Source organism: Pelodiscus sinensis, chromosome 2, assembly GCF_049634645.1.
Source record: "Pelodiscus sinensis isolate JC-2024 chromosome 2, ASM4963464v1, whole genome shotgun sequence".
Taxonomy (NCBI): Eukaryota; Metazoa; Chordata; order Testudines; family Trionychidae; genus Pelodiscus; species Pelodiscus sinensis.
Window position 1 is genome coordinate 136,754,487 of NC_134712.1, and position 19,127 is coordinate 136,773,613.

Here is a 19,127-nt window from a genome sequence, read left to right on the forward strand (position 1 = left end):
TCTTTTCCATCCCTAATCATCTATAATTCTATGATTCAGGACCTTCTTTTGAGCAATGAAAGCTCATCAGTTAGTTTGCCACTCTATCAAAGAATAGTGTACATGCACCCCTGTTAGTAATCTGAAGAGAGTCCCCAAGCAATCATATTCACTGGTAAAGATAAACGATTAAAATAAATGTATTAATTACAGAAAGGTAGTTGTTAAGTTATTATAAGCATTCAGAATAGAGGTTAGAGTTGGTTACATAAGAAATAAAAGGTAAACGTTTAGTCTAAATCCTAAACTTTATCAAAGCATGTAAGATTTGACTATGGCAGTTTTTCCCCACCCCACTAGAAACTGTAACCAGTTCATGGTTATTAATATGCAAGTGGAATTCCCTGCTCAGCCTGAGACCAATCCCCCCAGTTCAAAGATTTTTCTTACAAACCTTAAGAATAGATAGGGGAGGAAAGACATGAATTTATGATGTCACTGCCCCTTACTTTATACTCTCAGTTCATGTGCCTGGAAAAATACTGGCTCCAAAATGAATTCAAATATCATATGTCCTGATATCTTGCTAAGTCAGGGTATGGCTATACAGTAGTGCGCACCACGAAATAAGCTACGCAATATGAACTATGGAAATTGTGTATCTTATTTCTAAATAGCTTATTTTGAAATTTGGTGCTGTCACTATTCCAGCGTCTTCCTTAATCCTCGGCAACGAGGTTTACAGGAAGCCAGAATAAGAAGCCCCTTATTTTGAATGTATTTCTTGTGTAGACAGCGCAGAACAGACGTTATCCCGAAATAGCACCACTGTGTAGACGTACCCTGACGGAGGTAAGCTAGCTATTGTTTACAATTCCCCTGCTGGTAAATGGCTCGTGATGGTTGCTTAATGCCTATCCCCTTTGTTGCCAATGATGAGCTAGCTGTGGGCATCTCCTAGATTCGCCACATATTTCAGTAACAACCATACAGCATATTACAACTCCATATACAATTATGTTACACATATTTTGACAGAACAATGATTTTCAGCAAACCATGACTTTTCATAGGATACCTTACAAGACATTTATTGTTAAAAATATCATAGCCATTTAAAAATGGTGAATGTGGGAGATACAGTTCGCTATTTGAGGTACAGTAAGTGACACTTTCTCTCTTACTTTACTGCAAGAGTGTTAGTTACTAGCTAACTCAAAGGCATTGTGGTTTAGGTCCTCCGGCATTTTAACAACATAACCTCCAAGTGTTGTTAAACATTGTAGTACTACCCACATAGGCTTTTGCAAAGTCCTGCGTATCTTTGATCACATTGTGGACCAGTCTTGTGACCTCAAAAGTTAGCAAGTGTGTTTTCTCTGGATTGCTAGAAAGCATCTCTCTCTACCTTTGCATTACTGTTAACACTTGTGCTTTTACAGCTGATTTTAAATCACTGTACACATTAATGTTTTCCAATGTGTATAGGTTGTGGCATCCAGTCATAGATGAAACAGCATGCCTCAGTTTCCCTTCCACGCAGCAAGTTTCTTATGGTTTCTCTGCTGTGATTAATTTTAAATCTATTCACTTGTAATACGTGAGAAGCAGTATTTCCATAAGGTGTCTTAACATTGCATGTGTCTCCGGTTACTATCCCTAGCATGTCCAATGGCTTTTCCCCAAATTTGTTCATAATATACCTTATCACAAGGTCTAACATTGGTGTCAAATTCCTTATTACCTACAGATGTTTACAGCTATCTTTTGTCTATATAGTCCACACCTTTTGTCCACACTATAGACCACACCTTTTGTCTATATAGTCTGCTTCTGAGGTTGGTTGATGCAGTACTCATTGTGTAATTTACATTCTTCCTGAACCTTTGCCTGTAATCAGGTATGGGCTTTTCTTTCCTTTCAGTGACCCCTTCTTCATGGGTTTTTAATCTAATCATATTTCTGGGATTTTGAAACCTCAGGATCTGGTGAGATAAGGGTTCAGGGGAATGGCTATCCCTTTGTGGAGCAGTCTTTCAATCCCAAGGGTTACACACATGCAAAAAGTGCTTTTCCCCTCAAAGGGTTAATCTGTAAGTCTTTCTCCAGGACTGAGTCCTCCCCTGTATCCTATTCCTTCAGGGTTGTGATTTGTGATCTCTAGGCTAAGAGATGTCTTAGCTCTTTGACCAAATGTTTTTGTCTCCAGCAGCATGTTCTTAGTAGCTGTTTTCCATGCCTTACCAGCCCATGAGAAGCCCCCATCCTCCACTGGCCAGATTATTTGCATGTTCATAGATACTTTCTTTCTCAGTGCAGTTTGCATCCTGTCTTACAGAGACACTTTTTATCATAAGATCATAAGAAAGACCATACTGGGTCAGACCAAAGTCCCATCTAGTCCAAGATCCTGTCTTCCCAACAGTGGCCAATCCCAGTTGCCCCAGAGGCAGTGAACAGAACAGAAAATCATCACATGATCCCCCTGTTGTCATCCATTTCACTGGTCTACAATTTTTTAGAAGTCGCCTGCTTCCGAGATAAAATGTGCTATTTATTATGTATTTTGATGTGCTGAATTCAAATATGACAATTAAAACAACTGATTGACTACTGTTTCCAAGATATTTAAGTTTTTACATTTTACGTCTATGTATATTGTGTAGATAGTAGAGTTTTAATCATAAATTGTAAACCTAGGTCTTTTCATGTGTTTATGGTTGGTTGCTTTACATGATAATATTTCACCTGTCCTGTTTATGTAACACTTTAAAAATCAGCAAAAGGGTTATATAAATAAAATTTATTATTGAACAGAAGGCAAAAAACTATTATGTACATAGTTTAGTCCTATTCAGTGTCTACTCGGTGCTTCTTGGCTTGTCTCTTGTATTCATTAAATGGAGCATCTCTTGTCACTGTCCAGCAATAGTCTGCAAGCATGGATGGGCTCCATTTGCCCTGATAGCGTTTCTCCATTGTTGCAATGTCCTGGTGAAATCGCTCGCCGTGCTCGTCGCTCACTGCTCCGCAGTTCGGTGGAAAAAAATCTAGATGATAGTGCAAAAAATGTAAATGTAGTGACATGTTGCAACCAAGGCTTTTGTATGCCTTGAGGAGGTTTTCCACCAACAACCTGTAGTTGTCTGCCTTGTTGTTTCCGAGAAAATTTAATGCCACTAACTAGAAGGCTTTCCATGCCATCTTTTCCTTGCCACGCAGTGCATAGTCAAATGCATCATCTCGAAGAAGTTCACGAATCTGAGGACCAACAAAGACACCTTCCTTTATTTTAGCTTCACTTAACCTTGGAAATTTTCCACGGAAGTACTTGAAAGCTGCTTGTGTTTTGTCCATGGCCTTGACAAAGTTCTTCATCAGACCTAGCTTGATGTGTAAGGGTGGTAACAAAATCTTCCTTGATTCATCAAGTGGTGGATGCTGAACACTTTTCCTCCCAGGCTCCAATGACTGTCGGAGTGGCCAATCTATCTCGATGTAGTGGGAATCTCTTGCACGACTATCCCATTCGCCAAGAAAACAACAGTACTTTGTGTATCCAGTCTGCAGACCAAGCAAGAGAGCAAAAACCTTCAAATCGTCACAAAGCTGCCACTGATGTTGGTCATAGTTTATGCACCTCCAAAGTTGTTTCATGTTGTCATAGGTTTCCTTCATATGGACTGCATGACCAACTGGAATTGATGGCAAACCATTGCCATTATGCAGCAAAACATCCATGACTTCTAGGAATAACATGACGCAATTCATATTGTGTATGACGCAATACCAGCTTCAGATTGCATCATTCATTGTTTTGCCTAAAAAGCAAGTACTGTCCAAACCCAGTCATAGATTTATTCATAGATCCAGTCAAAGATGTATTTTAGTCATTTCTGGTTTAAATTGAGATCCCTTCCCTTTATAACTCACTTATCCTCTGCCATTAGCAAGTCAAGGGTCATATATACTGACCCAATAGCATATCTTGAAAACTAGAGCCAGTCGACAATTTTAAGCATCATTTTCGTTCTCAGTGACCCAGAATTAGTAAAGTTTGACTACATTTATTTCAGAAGCATTTTGGCTGTAGAGCAGTGTTTCCAGCCTCTGACAAACGGAAGCTACTGACACCATTCCTACTCATTGTGGCTAATAGCCATTAATTGACCTAACCTCCATGAATTTATCTAGTTATTTTTTGAACCCTACCAAAGTCCTGGTCTTCACAACATCTGCTGGCAACGAGTTCCACAGGTTGATTGTGCGCTGAGTGAAGAAAAACTTCCTTTTGTTTGTTTTAAACCTGCTACCCATTAATTTCATTTGGTGACCCCCTAGTTCTTATGTTATGGAAACAAGAGAATAATTTTTCTGTATTCATTTTTTTCCACGCCAGCCATGATTATGTAGACCTCTGTCATATCTTTCCCCATCCCACACCTCCCACTCTCCTCTTTTCTGAGCTGAAAAGTCCCAGACATTTTAATCTCTCATCATATGGAACCTGTTCCAAACCCCTCATCTTTTCGTGGCCCTTTTCTGAACCTTTTCCAATGCCAATATATCTTTTTTGAGATGAGGTGACCACATCTGTACACAGTATTCAAGAAGTGGGTGTATTATGGTTTTATACAGAGGCAATAAGACATTCTCTGTCTTATTTTATATTCCTTTTAAAATGATTCCTAGCATTCTGTATGTTTGTTTGACTGTCACTGCAGTAGTTATAACTAAATTAATCCCCATCACACTGTATGTATAGTGGGATTATTTTTTCAGATGTGCATTACTTTACATTTATCACCATTAAATTTAATTTGCCATTTTGTTGCCCAGTCACTTAGGGTATGTCTACACTACAAAGTTAGTTCGAACTAACGGATGTTAGTTCGAACTAACTTTCATAGGCGCTACACTAGCGCTCCGTTAGTTCGAATTTAATTCAAACTAACGGAGCGCTTAGTTTGAACTAGGTAATCCTCATTCCATGAGGATTAAGCCTCATTCAAATTTACTAGTTCGAATTAAGGACTGTGTAGACCCTTAATTCGAACTAGTGGGAGGCTAGCCCTCCCCAGGTTTCCCTGGTGGCCACTCTGGCCAACACCAGGGAAACTCTACTGCCCCCCTCCCGGCCCCGGACCCCTTAAAGGGGCACGGGCTGGCTACGGTGCCCATGCCAGGTGCAAACCTGCCAGCACCCAGCCAGCAGACCCTGCACCTGGCACGGCTCGAGCCACCCACCCGATGCCCCCTAGTCCTCCCCGTCTTCCCGGGAACAGGCTGGCGGATCCCGGGAGCTTGCCCGGGACCGCAAGAGGCGGGCATCCGCCTGGGCTAGTGCGGATATCGTGGACCTCGTCCACGATCTCCGCACTAGGCACAGGAAAGCGGCCATCTAGGGCAGGAGAGCTGCCAGCCTGGCCACCCAGGAGTAGGTGTGCATGAAAATCAAGGTGGTCCACTGAGACCCCCGACCCTGAGCCCTGAGCTTACAATGGCTGTCCTGGGTCAGACCAAAGGTCCATCTAGCCCAGTAGCCTGTCTGCCGACAGCGGCCAACCCTAGGGACCCTGGAGGGGATGGACCGAAGACAGTGACCAAGCCATTTGTCTCGTGCCATCCCTCTCCAGCCTTCCACAAACTTTGGGCAGGGACAGAACTCCTACCCCCTGGCTAATAGTACTCCATGGACCCAACCTCCATGACTTGATCTCACATCCCTTTAAACTCTGTTGTAGTTCTAGCCTTCACAGCCTCCTGCAGCAAGGAGTTCCACAGGTTGACTATTTGCTTTGTGAAGAACAACTTTCTCTTACTAGTTTGAAGCCTGCTACCCATTCCTTTCCTTTGGTGTCCTCTAGTCCTTCTTTATGGGAACTAATGAAGAACTTTTCTGTATGCACCCTCTCCACCCCACTCATGCTTTTAGAGACCTCTATCCTGTCCCCCCTCCGTCTCCTGTTTTCTAAGCTGAAAAGTCCCAGTCTCTTTAGCCTCTCTTCATATGGAACCTGTTCCCAACCCCTGATCATTTTAGTTGCCCTCCCCTCTCCCACCCTCTCTCTTCCCCTCTCCCACCTCTTTTTCCCAGTCTCTCCCAGTTTTGTTCAATAAAGACAGATTCCATTTTTGAACACAATTCTCCTTTATTTTGTACATCAAGAAGAGGGGCTAGGGAAGGGTAAGTGGAAGGAGGTGAGGGAGGAATGGGGTACGAGCCCCCGATGGGGAGGACTGGGCTGGCTCTGCGGGCTTCTGGGGGTGGAAGCTCTCCTGCATCCCCCCAATTGCCCCCTCTCCCCAGATGGCAGCCTGCGGCAAGTGCAGCCGGACTGATGGCCGAGTCCTGTGTTGTGCCCAGCGTGGGTACTCCGGGCAATCCAAGCCAGGACTGCTTTGCAAGCGGGGCACCCCTGAGAACTGTCTGTCCGGGGAGGGGGTCGGGATCCTTTAAGCACAGCCCTCGGCTAGCCTGAGACAGCATCTCCATGCTCTAAGTCCTCCTCTGATGCCCTGCCGGCACTGCTTCCAGCCATCGTTAAGCCTGTTTCAGGGTCCACTTAATGTGGACATGCTAGTTCGAATTAGCAAAACGCTAATTCGAACTAGTTTTTTAATCTGGATCCGTTAGTTCGAATTAGCTTAGTTCGAATTAACTAAGTCGAACTAAGTTAGTTCGAATTAACGTTGTAGTGTAGACGTATCCTTAGTTTGGTGAGATCTTTTTGAAACTCTTCACAGTTTTTCATGTGAAAGGCTTTGGTGGGTTCAGCTAATAACCATGGTTACAGAATGCATAGTAACTATCACATGTTTCAGAAATTCACTGAAATTCGACAATGCTATCAGCTATTATTACTTTGTTTTCAGAATTCCCAGAAGAGACAAGTATGATTGTGAAGAATTCCCTCTTAATCTACAGATGGAATTTATGGACATTTACCCTTGTGCTAAGTTTTAGAAAAATCGTTTTCCTAGATACACATCTGCATAAAGAATGGACTGTATGTTTCCCCCATCCCCCCTTAATGGGCAGTATCATGATTAAAGATCATGCACAGGATTCTTCCTTTCTTGGGTTAGAAGGAAAGATGTTGGAACATTTCCAGGAGGATCATGCTTTCCAAGAAACAGTACTTACAATTTAATAGCAGCAGGTCATATGCTCAGAAATCTGCTCTTAATTCCTAAGTGCCTAAGTGCTGGAAGACATATGGTCTACTTCTAAATACAATTTAATTCACTAGCTACTTTGCTATTGCTGGACTGAAATGTAGCTCATTGGCTAAAAATATAGCTTATCCAAACAAGTCTGAATAGCACAGTAACAATAAAAAAAAAAGCTGTTTAGGTCCTATTGTTTCTTAATTTATTAGTTTGTAAAGTCCTGATTTGTTGCACAAGGCATCTGTTGACTTCTGTATCAGGCCCTAAGTGTGGGATTTGTTTTTATGTATTTATTTTTGTTATTACCCCCTTTTATTACTAGCCAGTAAGAAGTATTTTAAAAATGATACTTTCTTTACAGGGATACAACAAACCTACATGGACAAACTCTTTGCATAAATAGTACAACAGATTTTACAGCTAAAGCAAATGTGAACCTTTTGGAGGTAAATTGGAATTAGAATGGGAACCTTTTGGGGATAAATTGTAATTAAAGTTGTGCAGTTAGAGTTGTAATTAGAGTTGTGCAAAATAAAAGACAGATTTTCTATTCCAGTTTGTGCCAGAAACACACCCATTCAGATTTTGATAATTTTACACCTCCTGAAATTTCTCTTTTCTGTGTAATTCAGAGCACTGCCTGTGCTTGTTGAACAAAATAATATGAAAGCATTGATAGCCACAATTGCTTAATCTGTGCTCCTTTTCAACTGAAGGCATTTGCTATCATACAGATTGATCTGTTCTGTCCCCCCTCTGAGGACAATGAATGGCCAGTTCACATGTGATTGCCAAACAACTCTGAAAACACCTGGCTGGAGGTACTGATCTCTTCTGGGATAAATCTGTTTACTCCTTCCTCAGATTTGCCTGGCAAACATATTTTAATTTCACATTTACTTCACATTTTTATGTCCCCAAGGACATATACCAAACATTGCACAACATCATTAATGAGTGCAGTGAGACCTTGTATGACACACATCAGATACAGTTTATGACATTAAGGAATTGGTGTATACAGTGCCTTACTGAATTGGTCAGGCCCAATGAAACTCACTGCCCAATACGAGGGACCCCTTTGTCATCTTGTAGTTGGGAGCTGTTAGACACACCACTGTTAGTGAAAAACATTTCCCAGGAAGAGCTAAGCCATCTTACATTTAGTAAGTATAGTACCGTGTAAGATAATGGGTATTGACTTTATTAGGAGCTTCACGAAAACCAGGGTTACTGAGTGCCATTAAGATCATGACAGTTCTATTGTCTAGTCCTACTACAAGTTCTACTGTCAAGTCCATTGGTATAGCAGACCCCAGGCTGAAGAGTTGTGGGCAGAGACAGGAGGAGACCTAGGGGTCTTCATTGTGGTTATTAGTATAAACACTGAGACTGCAGGACCTTATATAATCTTTAATGTAAGCACATAGGCCTGGCCACTAGAAGCTCATTGAGACCAGGTGGCAGTGCTTGAATTGGCCAAAATGCTTCAATACTTAGTGTCAGTTATCCCTTTCGAACATAAATGCAATTCTTGTGAGGCCATTCTGCAATCAGGACTCAGAGTCATGTCCTGTACCTACATCATCCATGGCATGATGGATCTGTGGTCTGAATGGGTCATCAGGAAAGGAGAGTGTATGAAGGATATCAAATAGCTGCTGATCATCCCATGACAGTCAGACACCTTGGATGCGTCTAGACTGGCAAGTTTTTCCGCAAAAGCAGCTGCTTTTGTGGAAAAACTTGCCAGCTGTCTACAGAGGTCGCTTGAATTTCTGCAAGAACATTGACAATCTCATGTAAGATTGTCAGTGTTCTTGCGGAGATGCTATGCTGCTCCCGTTGGGCAAAAGCCCTCTTGTGCAAATGCTTTTGTGCAAGAGGGCCAGTGTAGACAACGCGGTATTGTTTTGCGCAAAAAAGCCCTGATCGTGAAAATGGCGATCGGGGCTTTCTTGTGCAAAACCACGTCTAGATTGGCACGGACGCTTTTCCGCAAAAAGTGCTTTTGTGGAAGAGCTTCTGTGCCAATCTAGACGTTCTTTTCTGCAAATGCTTTTAACGGAAAAACTTTTCTGTTAAAAGCATTTGCGGAAAATCATGCCAGTCTAGACGTAGCCCTTAAGTATGGCGGTAGAAGGCTCTCTGGCAGGTTTGAGATACTCGTCTTTTCAAAATAGGGCTTCCACCTCCTGTTTGTCATCTATAGGCAATAAGTTATCACAAAAAGAGGAGCCAGCTATTCTCATTTGTTAATATGTCTAGGAGTCCATAGCTACTTCAGATTCTTGTGTCTGTCAAGACTTGGATAGGGAATCAGACTTCTTCCAAGAGGTGGCACCATTTCTTGAAAACCACTGTGAAAGCCAATAGCTTCTAGTCCCAAATATTCCATCCCCCCCTTCCCCCCCCCCCCCCCGGGTTAGCTTTCAAGCATAAAGGCACAAGGAATAAGTAGATTATGTAAATTGATACAATCCTGCATCTATGTAAACATTGAGGGTGTTGGGCTTGATTGTAAGTGGTTTAGTGGAATCTGGGTGAATCAGGATGGATACTGAGATGAAAGTTTTCTTCAGTCAATGAAAGGCTGAGCAGGAGCTGGTAGTCAGGAATAGGAGCCCAGGGTCAAAGCTGAAGTCAAAAGCTAAATGACAGAGCCAAGGGATATAGCTGGAATCAAAAGTCAAGAATCAGAGTAAAAAGTCAGAGGCAGGTTGCCTGGCGTGAGCCAAGGCAGGGCCAGGACTGGAACAAGTTGGGAGTAAGGTTGAAAACAAACAGGCATAGAAGTTGTCACAGGGATAGCTGAATGCTTTGAGAAGCCACCAAGCTACTGCTGGGTTTAAGGACTGGTCTGCTAACTTTTCCCATCAGTCAGACACAGAAACTCCTGCAGAGAGAGAGAGAGAGAGAGAGAGAGTGTGTGTGTGTGTGTGTGTGTGAAAAACCTCACTCACACCTCCTCCTCACCCCCTGGAGAGTCTTTTTAGCTGTTTAGTGGGGAGAGGAGTGCTAATCTCAAGTCTCACAGTAAAACAACTGAGTACATTTGGGTTGGAGACTGGAAGCCATCTTCATCAATAATACCTTAACCATTGTCTTGTAATGGCCTCCCAGGTGTTCTTTGGGAGGTTGCTTACCTTGAGTCACTATGTTGCCTGTCTGTTAGTTTTTCTAACTGCCCTGAGTTAAACTAGACCAATGTGTTCATACAGGAAAATTTAATAACCCAATATAGCCATACAGGAACTCTCTCACTGACCTTGTAAAAGACACTATTCATCAAATTAATACAGAGCAGTATTCTTCATTTTTACCTAACAGCTCCACATCCACCATTCCTGTACTGAGATATTTTGACTGCTCTTCAAAATCCAGAATGTATTTACCCTTTTAGAACTATCTGCAAATTCAGCAGAAAACAAAAGAGCCTTTTCATCTCCTCTATTACAAAGTTCTATTGGAAAGAGCTGCCTGTACTGATAAATGTCAGGTCTCCATGCACTATCTGGGCATATATAAACTAATTTTTTGTTGAACAAGAATCACCCTTTTTCTGAAACTCCAAAATTACTCAATAAATTTTCCCCAAATGAAAAAAAGAAATAAAGTCTGACAGGATAATCCCAGCAAATCCACAGAATCCCCTGAGGTGGTGCTAGTATTAATCCATTTCATGCAAATGGAAACAGCGTTCACAGCTTACAGCAGCTGGCCTTCTTTATATCAAATCATAATCAGTGAAGTGTCCATACAGGTATTTGTGGGTGGATGTATTATAGTTCTAGTTTGAGTCAATGAACTATATGTACAAGTTTGTGTATTTGTGTGTGAGTATGTGTGTGTGTTTGAGAGACAGAGAGACCCTAGTAAGAGATTTACATGGATTTATCAAAGGACGATGAAAATGCTCTGACTGGATTTCATAACATTTTTTTATTCCTAAAGCCTTTGCTCATTGACGCATACTGTCAGCAATAGTAACACTGCTTTTGGTGCTGACCCTGCAATCACATTTCTTTGTGTGAACCCGTATGCTCCTGTGGATTCCTGTTGAAGACGGTGGACTTCAACAGATGGAAGTGTCAGCAGATCTGACTGCCAGCACCAGGCTTTAGTAGTTATTTTTTCAACAGTATATTTTTAGGAAAAATGAGGTGGTGAGTGTTTGTGCAAGTAGAAATGGTTTTACATCAGACATTGTACTGCTGAGAGAGAGTTAGAAGACCAAGTGGGATATTAAGCTCAAGGCCTTCCCTAACGGTCTGAGGTAAATCACCTATATAGGCTCCCCTGAACATATTTTACACAAGCAAGGGGGCCCTGATACACCTTCATCAATATGCAGACTTCCCCATCCCCTGTAATTAGGAATAAAAAATGCTGCTCTTCCCCAGTGCAATTAAGTGCTGCCCCCACCCCCAAAACAGGGAAGTTACTCAGTCCCTACACCTCTAGAGCAGGGACCTGCAGACTACAGTACCCCTTCCCCAATATATCCTTCCCTATACTGCTGCCTGCCCAGGAAGCATTCACATACCTAATTTGCCCCTTCCCCCATAAAGACTGATGACATTCTCTTCAAAGTCAAATTGCCATCACCCATGACTCACAAAACGTTGTGCCCTCCAGCAGGGCTGCCAACTGGGGGTGGGGAGCGGAAAAAGGGGGCAGTTGCTCTGAGGCCCAGTGATTTGAAAGTACCTGGGGCTCTGGGCCACTGCTACTGCAGCCCCAGATCCTTTAAATCACCACCAGAGTCTTGCACAGCATGGTCGTGGTGGTGATGAGGGTTGGGTTGTGGAGCGCAGTGTAAGTGGGTGCCACTGAGGGTCAGCTGCCTCTTCTGGGGGACTGGAGTTGAGGGCTTCTCCCCCCTTGGTTCCCCCCACCCCCCCAGCACATTGTGAAGGGCTTGGCAAATTCTGTGGCAAGACCGGCCCTCCAGCAGGTATCTATTCCATGACTTCTTCTGTCTAATGGGGTTGTATGATTAACTTATCCTTAGTTATCCACCATATATCTCAATGAAAACAATGAGGTCTGTCTGTGATTCATCCAGACATTTATTATCTCACTCTCCAGAGGACAGAAGGGAACAGGTTTGGGTTTTTTTTTATGGGGAAGGATGGCCCCTTTGATCAAATGACCCCAAAATTGGATCACCGCTGACTCTGCATTCCCAGGAGGCAGATTTCCAAGCAATTAAGAGTAACCATTGAGATTTTACAGCACTTAGAGTATGTCTACACTACCACCCTAGTTCGAACTAGGGTGGTAGTGTAGACATACCCTTAGAAAGGTGAGTTTTAAAGCAAATAAAATGGTGGGAGTCAGTGGAAACATTGTGGGCTACGTCTACACTGGCCCCTTTTCCGGAAGGGGCATGTAAATTTCACCAGTCGTCGTAGGGAAATCCGCGGGGGATTTAAATATCCCCCGCGGCATTTAAATAAAAATGTCCGCCGCTTTTTTCCGGCTTTTAAAAAAGCCGGAAAAGAGCGTCTACACTGGCCCCGATCCTCCGGAAAAAGTGCCCTTTTCCGGAGGCTCTTATTCCTAAGAATAAGACCCTCCGGAAAAGGGCGCTTTTTCCGGAGGATCGGGGCCAGTGTAGACGCTCTTTTCCGGCTTTTTTAAAAGCCGGAAAAAAGCGGCGGACATTTTTATTTAAATGCCGCGGGGGATATTTAAATCCCCCGCGGATTTCCCTACGACGACTGGTGAAATTTACATGCCCCTTCCGGAAAAGGGGCCAGTGTAGACGTAGCCGTGCTGTTTTTCTGTAATTTGCCAGTCTTCGTGGAGGTGGTGGAGTTTTGGAACCTTGAGTGCTGGTACCACAGGACAGGGAACTCAAAGACCAGAGCCTGCTGCTGGAAAGCTGAAAGGGGTGGGGCACTGGGGAAACACCAATGCTGGGCAATGGAGATTAGATAGCACACACCTGTGCTAGGAGGGAGCCCCTGTGCAGTGGAGCTGTAAACGTGAAGGGTCCATCTCTCCCTATGAGGTGGAAACCTGGAAGGGCAGAGGCAGGGTCAAGATCAGCCTACTCTGCTCAGGCTGCTAGAGTGACACTAGAGAATGGCAGAAGAGGGAGCACTAGGACCCTGCGATTGCCAGCAGGTGACTGATTCTGGAAGCCCATAAACAATGGTAGAACATACATTTAAATTTATTATAAATAGTTTGGATGTTTTTCCACATTCTCAAATATATTGATTTTAAATTACATTGCAGAATACAACATCTACAATGCTCACTTTACATTATTTTGTATGATTAATATTTGCCCAGCAAAAAAGATAAAATAAATCGTAATTTTTCAATCCACCTCATAAAAGTCCACTCAGTTTCACTTCTTGTTTAGCCAATTGCAATGAAAAACAAGTTCATTTACATTTTCAGAGATATTGCTGCTTGATTCGTCTTTATAATGTCACCTGACAGTCACATGGCACTGTTGTAGCGGTATGGCAAAATATTTACATACAAGATATACTAAATATTAGTATGTCCTTCATGCATTGACTTGTAGGGTCTAAACTTTTACATTGTTTTGTTTTTATTGCAGTTATGTAATGATAATAATTCTACATTTGTAAGTTGTATTTTCATGAAAAAGAGATTGCACTACAGTATGTGTCTGAGACGGACTGAAAAATATTTAATTAAAAACAATAAGTTTAAGTGAGTGCTATATAGTTTGCATTCTGTTTTGTTATTGAAATCAACATATATGAAAATGTAGAAAAACACCCAAAAGTTATAATACATTTAAATTGGTGTTCTGTTATTGTTTAACAGTGATTAATCACAACTATTTTAATCTTGTGTTTAATCATGATTATTTTAATAGTAACTTATGCAATTATATTAACTAGTGTTATGATTTCAAGCTTTTTGAGGAAGGAACTGTTTCTATTTCTGCTTGCACAGTACTGCTACTGGAAATAGATCATTACTATTATGTATGACTTTTTTTTACTTTAGCACCCATAGTGTACTAGGTGCCATGCAAACATAGAAGGCCAGGTCCTATTTTCCTTAGGTAATTAGTATTTTCTACACATAACTTCTGATAAATAGAACTGGTGATAAAACAAAATTTTTGATCCACAAAAAATAGAGTATTTTAGGGAAAAAATCATAAATCAGATGAAAAAAAGTCAACATTTTTCATGGGACTGAAATTCTGAAATGTTTTGTTTCATAAACATCATCTATGCTCCTCAGGATCCCATATTCCACAGCAGCCTGCCTGGCAGACTGGTGGAGTGCCCAATTTCCTATGCCCCATGGGTTACCCCGCTTCCCAGCTCCTCAACTGGCCTTCAGACAGAAGGCTAGATAGGGAGCTGGCTGTTTGGAAAACCAGCCATCCCAGGAAGACAACCACCCAGGAGGAGGGGCAGTCCACCCACCTGTCTACCCTCTGGAAAGCTGAAGAGGCAGCCAGCTGGAGAGCTGGCTGCCTGGGAAGCCAGGAATCCCTGGGACGCCAGCCTGCTGATAGGATTGGCAGGGAGCCTTGGGTGCTGGGGGAAATAAATGGAAGCTAGGCAGCCTCCCTAGGTGCCTGGTTTCCATCAAAGTTGAAGAGGACATGACCTGATCTTGCAGAATATTTCAAGTCTATCAAACCGGCATTTTCTGATAGAAAACTGTTCAGTTGAAAATGTTTTTACTGGCTCTATTACTAAAGTTATCTAGCAAGGTATGTTGGAAAAAGTGTTTTTCATCCAGGGCGGTGTGTTTTTATTTATTTATTTTAAATATTTTTACAGTGAATTCTGGAAATGTACACTGTAAAATATACAAATCTTGCATTTCTGTTAAGAGGCATCCGTTTTTTACAATCATGGTTCTCCTGGTCCATGTGTCAGTATAGCTAATGTGCTTTGCCTTTAAGAAATTACCAAGTTGTCCATCTCCATCGAGCTAATGGATGCTTTTTAGCTTCCATAAGTCTTACTGGAAAAGTCCCATATTTTTGTTTTCTCTGGTCTCCAGAATTCTTAATTTTTTTATTTTGTTCCTTATTTCTTATATCACTATTGTTTATTTGCTAATTTCTTGTTGAATGTGTTTTTCTTCCTTGCCAGAATAAATTTGCTGCATCATTTTTTTATTTAGTTTTGTTTTTTAGAGAGAACCAAAATATTCTAAAGTGTGATGAAGGTTTTAATTGATATATTGATAAAACCAGTTTATTTTGCTCTCAAAGGTTCACTTTCAGCAGTCTCTTTCTTTGCATCAAAGCACTTAAGCACATGCTTAATATTTTGGTGCCTCATCCTGTGCTTTTAACTCAACTGGAATTTTACCATTGACTTCAGTAGCCACATGATCAAGCCCTTGAAGAATAGGGATAGAGTGATATCTGTGCTTATCAGGGCATAATTTATTATACTACATGCAGTTTAGAAATTGCTGTTTTTTATAACAAAAACTTAAATCATGTGTTCAGTATCTGCTGTCTCTACAGTCTCCTCATGATGTGCAGAAGTGCAGAATTCTATTTAATGTCTGCATGAATATTGTCATCATATGCCTTATTTTAACATGGAAAAAATAATCATTTTGAATTTTAGAAAAAAAATATACTTTCTCAGACTGATGTACTGATGATGAAAATTTAGATTTCAAGCAGATATCAGAAGTATATGTACTATACCTGACATTAATTATTTTCTCCAACTTTTCAGAGCCAAATTTTGTGTCATCCTATGACATTGGAAACTTCACATACTTCTTCTTCCGAGAGAATGCAGTAGAACATGACTGTGGGAAAACAGTCTTTTCTCGGGCTGCTCGGGTGTGTAAAAATGACATAGGGGGCAGATTTTTGCTAGAGGACACCTGGACAACCTTTATGAAGGCTCGTCTGAACTGCTCTCGCCCAGGAGAAATTCCATTTTACTATAATGAACTACAAAGCACTTTCTTTCTGCCAGAATTGGACTTGATCTATGGGATCTTTACCACTAATGTGTATGTAACTTACAATCTTTTTGTTTATTTTACTGTTATATTCAGAGTAAATTCTAAGGCTCTCAAGCTCCCTTCTGGCTCTTGGATAATAATTTTAAATAATAATTATTAATGATAATTATTATTTTAAAACCAGTGTAAAGGGTGTTACAAGGAGGACCAAGCAAAATTGTTTGCCTTGGCCGCTGATGATAGGCCAAGAAGCTATGGGCTTAAATTGAAGCAAGCAAAGTTAAGGTTGGACATTAGGAAAAATTTCCTAAATGTCAGAATGATTAAACACTGGAATAAATTGCCGGGGGAAGTTGTGAAATACCCATCATTGGAGATATTTAAGAGTTACTGGGATAGACATCTATGAGGGATGATCTAGACCAGGTGTGGGCAAAAATTTTTGATTGGAGGCCACTTTGCAAATTTTTGAAATGGCCCCGGGCCACCAGAAGGGGCAGGGCCTCAGGTGGAAGGGGTGGGGCCAGGACACTTCCATGCTTCCCCACCCACAGTCTTTGCCCCTGTCCTCCCTCCCCCCCCCCAAAAAAAAGAAAATGCCAGCTGTTTTGAACAGCTGGCAGTTCCCTTTAGGTGCCCTACCCCTGCTGGAGGGAGGAGACTTCATGCACTTGCCTCTCTGCCCCCAGGTCAGTCAGGGCCTGGGTGAAGGGGAGCATAGAAAAATCTCTCACTCCCTACCCTGATCCTGCAAGGGAGTGCGGCGCTTAGAGTCAACTGCCAGCTGATTGGCAGCTGGTGGTTGACTTTAAGTGCTGAGCCCATTGCAGGGCAGGAGGAGACTTTGTGTGCTCCCTCTGCCCCCAAGCCCTGATTGGCTTCGGGGGTGGGGAGAAAATGCACAAAGTTTCCTCCCAACCTGCCAGGAGCACACAGAGCTTCTAACCACTGCACACTCCTTGCAGGGTGGGGACAGGGCAGGAGAAGAATTTGTGTCCCTCTTCCCCTCCCTCCTGACCCAGCCCTAGCCCTGATTGTCCTGGGGAAAGACAAGATCGTGCAAAGTCTCTCTGTCCCCCATCCCTAGGCCCTGATTGGCCTGGGAGCAAGGAAGCGACAGGGCATCTGAGGGCCAAATCAACCCACTTCGCAGGCCAGATCCAGCCCTCAGAGGCCCTTTTGTCCACCCCTGACATAGATAGTGCTTGGTCCTGCTGTGAGGGCAGGGGACTGGACTCGATGACCTCTCAAGGTCCCTTCCAATTCTAGTGTTCTATGATTCTATGATACTGTGCGGACAGATAGTCTTGCACTGACATATGTTGACTGTTCTGTTCTACTGGTTCAAACCAGTGGTCTACCTAATCCAATGACCCATCTCGAAAAAATAATGCCCAAGAAGGAAGAATGCTTGCTCTTTCCTCCTAACAGTGCAATCTTTGTCTCGAATACCTGTTTTGTCGTCTTGCTCCTATAAATGAAAATGTTATGCATTTTGTGGACCCCAGCAATCAGAAAGGCAAAAGGCTCCAGGGGGTCCAGTAATGAGGAGCAGGCTGCCTATTACAGTAATTCAGACAAGGGTTTAGCATTTTTTATGTGAATTGCTTGTGTACACATAGCTAATATGAAACTTACTTTCATCTGCTAGTTTTTGTTTTTTTCCAATGTGACTGACAAGCATAAAGAGTCAAAGTGCTTTTCTGCCATGGTTGTAAATCCATACTGATACACTGTTTGTTCAGTCGGCAGATCTGATCCCCAGGGATTATTTTCTCTTCCCAATAAATTTGAACAATAACAATTTGAAGCTTAAACAGTAGATTTGCTTTCTAAAGCCTTGTTTAAACAACAGAGTAGGTTAGAAGAAATAAATGCTGTGTTGACCACTTGTCAGCAGTTTTGCCCACAGTGGAAGTTAGTGTAACTGTCCGCCTGCTTCATTATTTCTCCATTTATCTTACATTGTACAAAAGGACAAATCAGGAGTTTAGTTCCATGAGTTATGGATATGGTTAAAAAAGTAATTCCAAGCCTTAATTCACTGTGAGCTGTTAGGCATTCAATTTATTTTGCTTTTGCTAAAAGCATTTTTATAAATATTTTAAACCTCTCAAATACTGCTCTTTTTTTTTCGAGTTAGCTTTATTTATGTTGTTATGCCAAAATGAAGTTGTAATTTGCAGCAGAGTCCCATTTTTGGAGTTCTCACAGTTACAGTATACACATCTATATTGCTTACATTGTGCTAAATTAACACACTGTTGTACTTTATTTCTCATTTCAACATGAAAATAGGGGAATGGTATAGCTGGCTTGGCCGGTGCTTAACTCTTTGGGTATGTCTACACTAGCTCGTTAATTCGAGCTAGGTAGACAAATCAGGCAACCAGAGTTGCAAATGAAGCCCGGGATTTAAATATCCCAGGCTTTACTTGCATGTTCCCGTCTGGCTATCATTTTTAAATCCCCCTTAGTTCGAACGAACTGCTCGCGGTTACACGTGGCAGTTTAAAGTTAATCCGAACTAAGTCCTTAGTTCGGATTAACTGTTACTCCTCGTTGCCTGATTTGCCTACTTAACTCGAATTAACAAGCTAGTGTAGACATACGCTTTGATATTGCAGAATGTTAAGTTCAAGTTACTTGCTTATGGGCTTATTTTGCCAACCAGTGGGCACCTGTTGTCCATAGGGATAGTGTTACTTTGAAGATGTGGGCTTGAGTGTAGATCTCTTAGTTTTTCATCCTGCAAGAACTTGGGCGTATTTCAAAGGGAACAGACTTAGGGTACGTCTAGACTACATGCCTCTGTCTATAGATTAGGCTATCAGGCATAGGAAAATGAAGCGGCGATTTAAATAATCGCCGCTTCCTTTAAATTTACATGGCTGCCGCGCTGAGCCGACAAACAGCTGATCAGCTGTTTGTCGGCTCAGCTCTGTAGTCTGGACGTGGAGGTGTCGACATCAAAGGCATTTGTCGACCACCCAGGTATGCCTCCTGGGATGAGGTATACC

At 42.1% G+C, this 19,127-nt stretch overlaps 1 protein-coding gene across 4 annotated transcripts in view; it reads left to right on the forward strand.

The window, feature by feature from the left end:
- The window catches only part of SEMA5A (semaphorin 5A), a 549,656-nt gene that overhangs the window by 329,468 nt on the left and 201,061 nt on the right, over positions 1-19,127 (forward strand). For all 4 annotated transcript variants that reach the window (XM_075921490.1, XM_075921489.1, XM_006111031.3 and 1 more), the window contains one exon: positions 15,870-16,155. In XM_075921490.1, the coding sequence (XP_075777605.1) occupies positions 15,870-16,155 (286 nt within the window). The remainder of the gene's footprint in view (positions 1-15,869; positions 16,156-19,127) is intronic.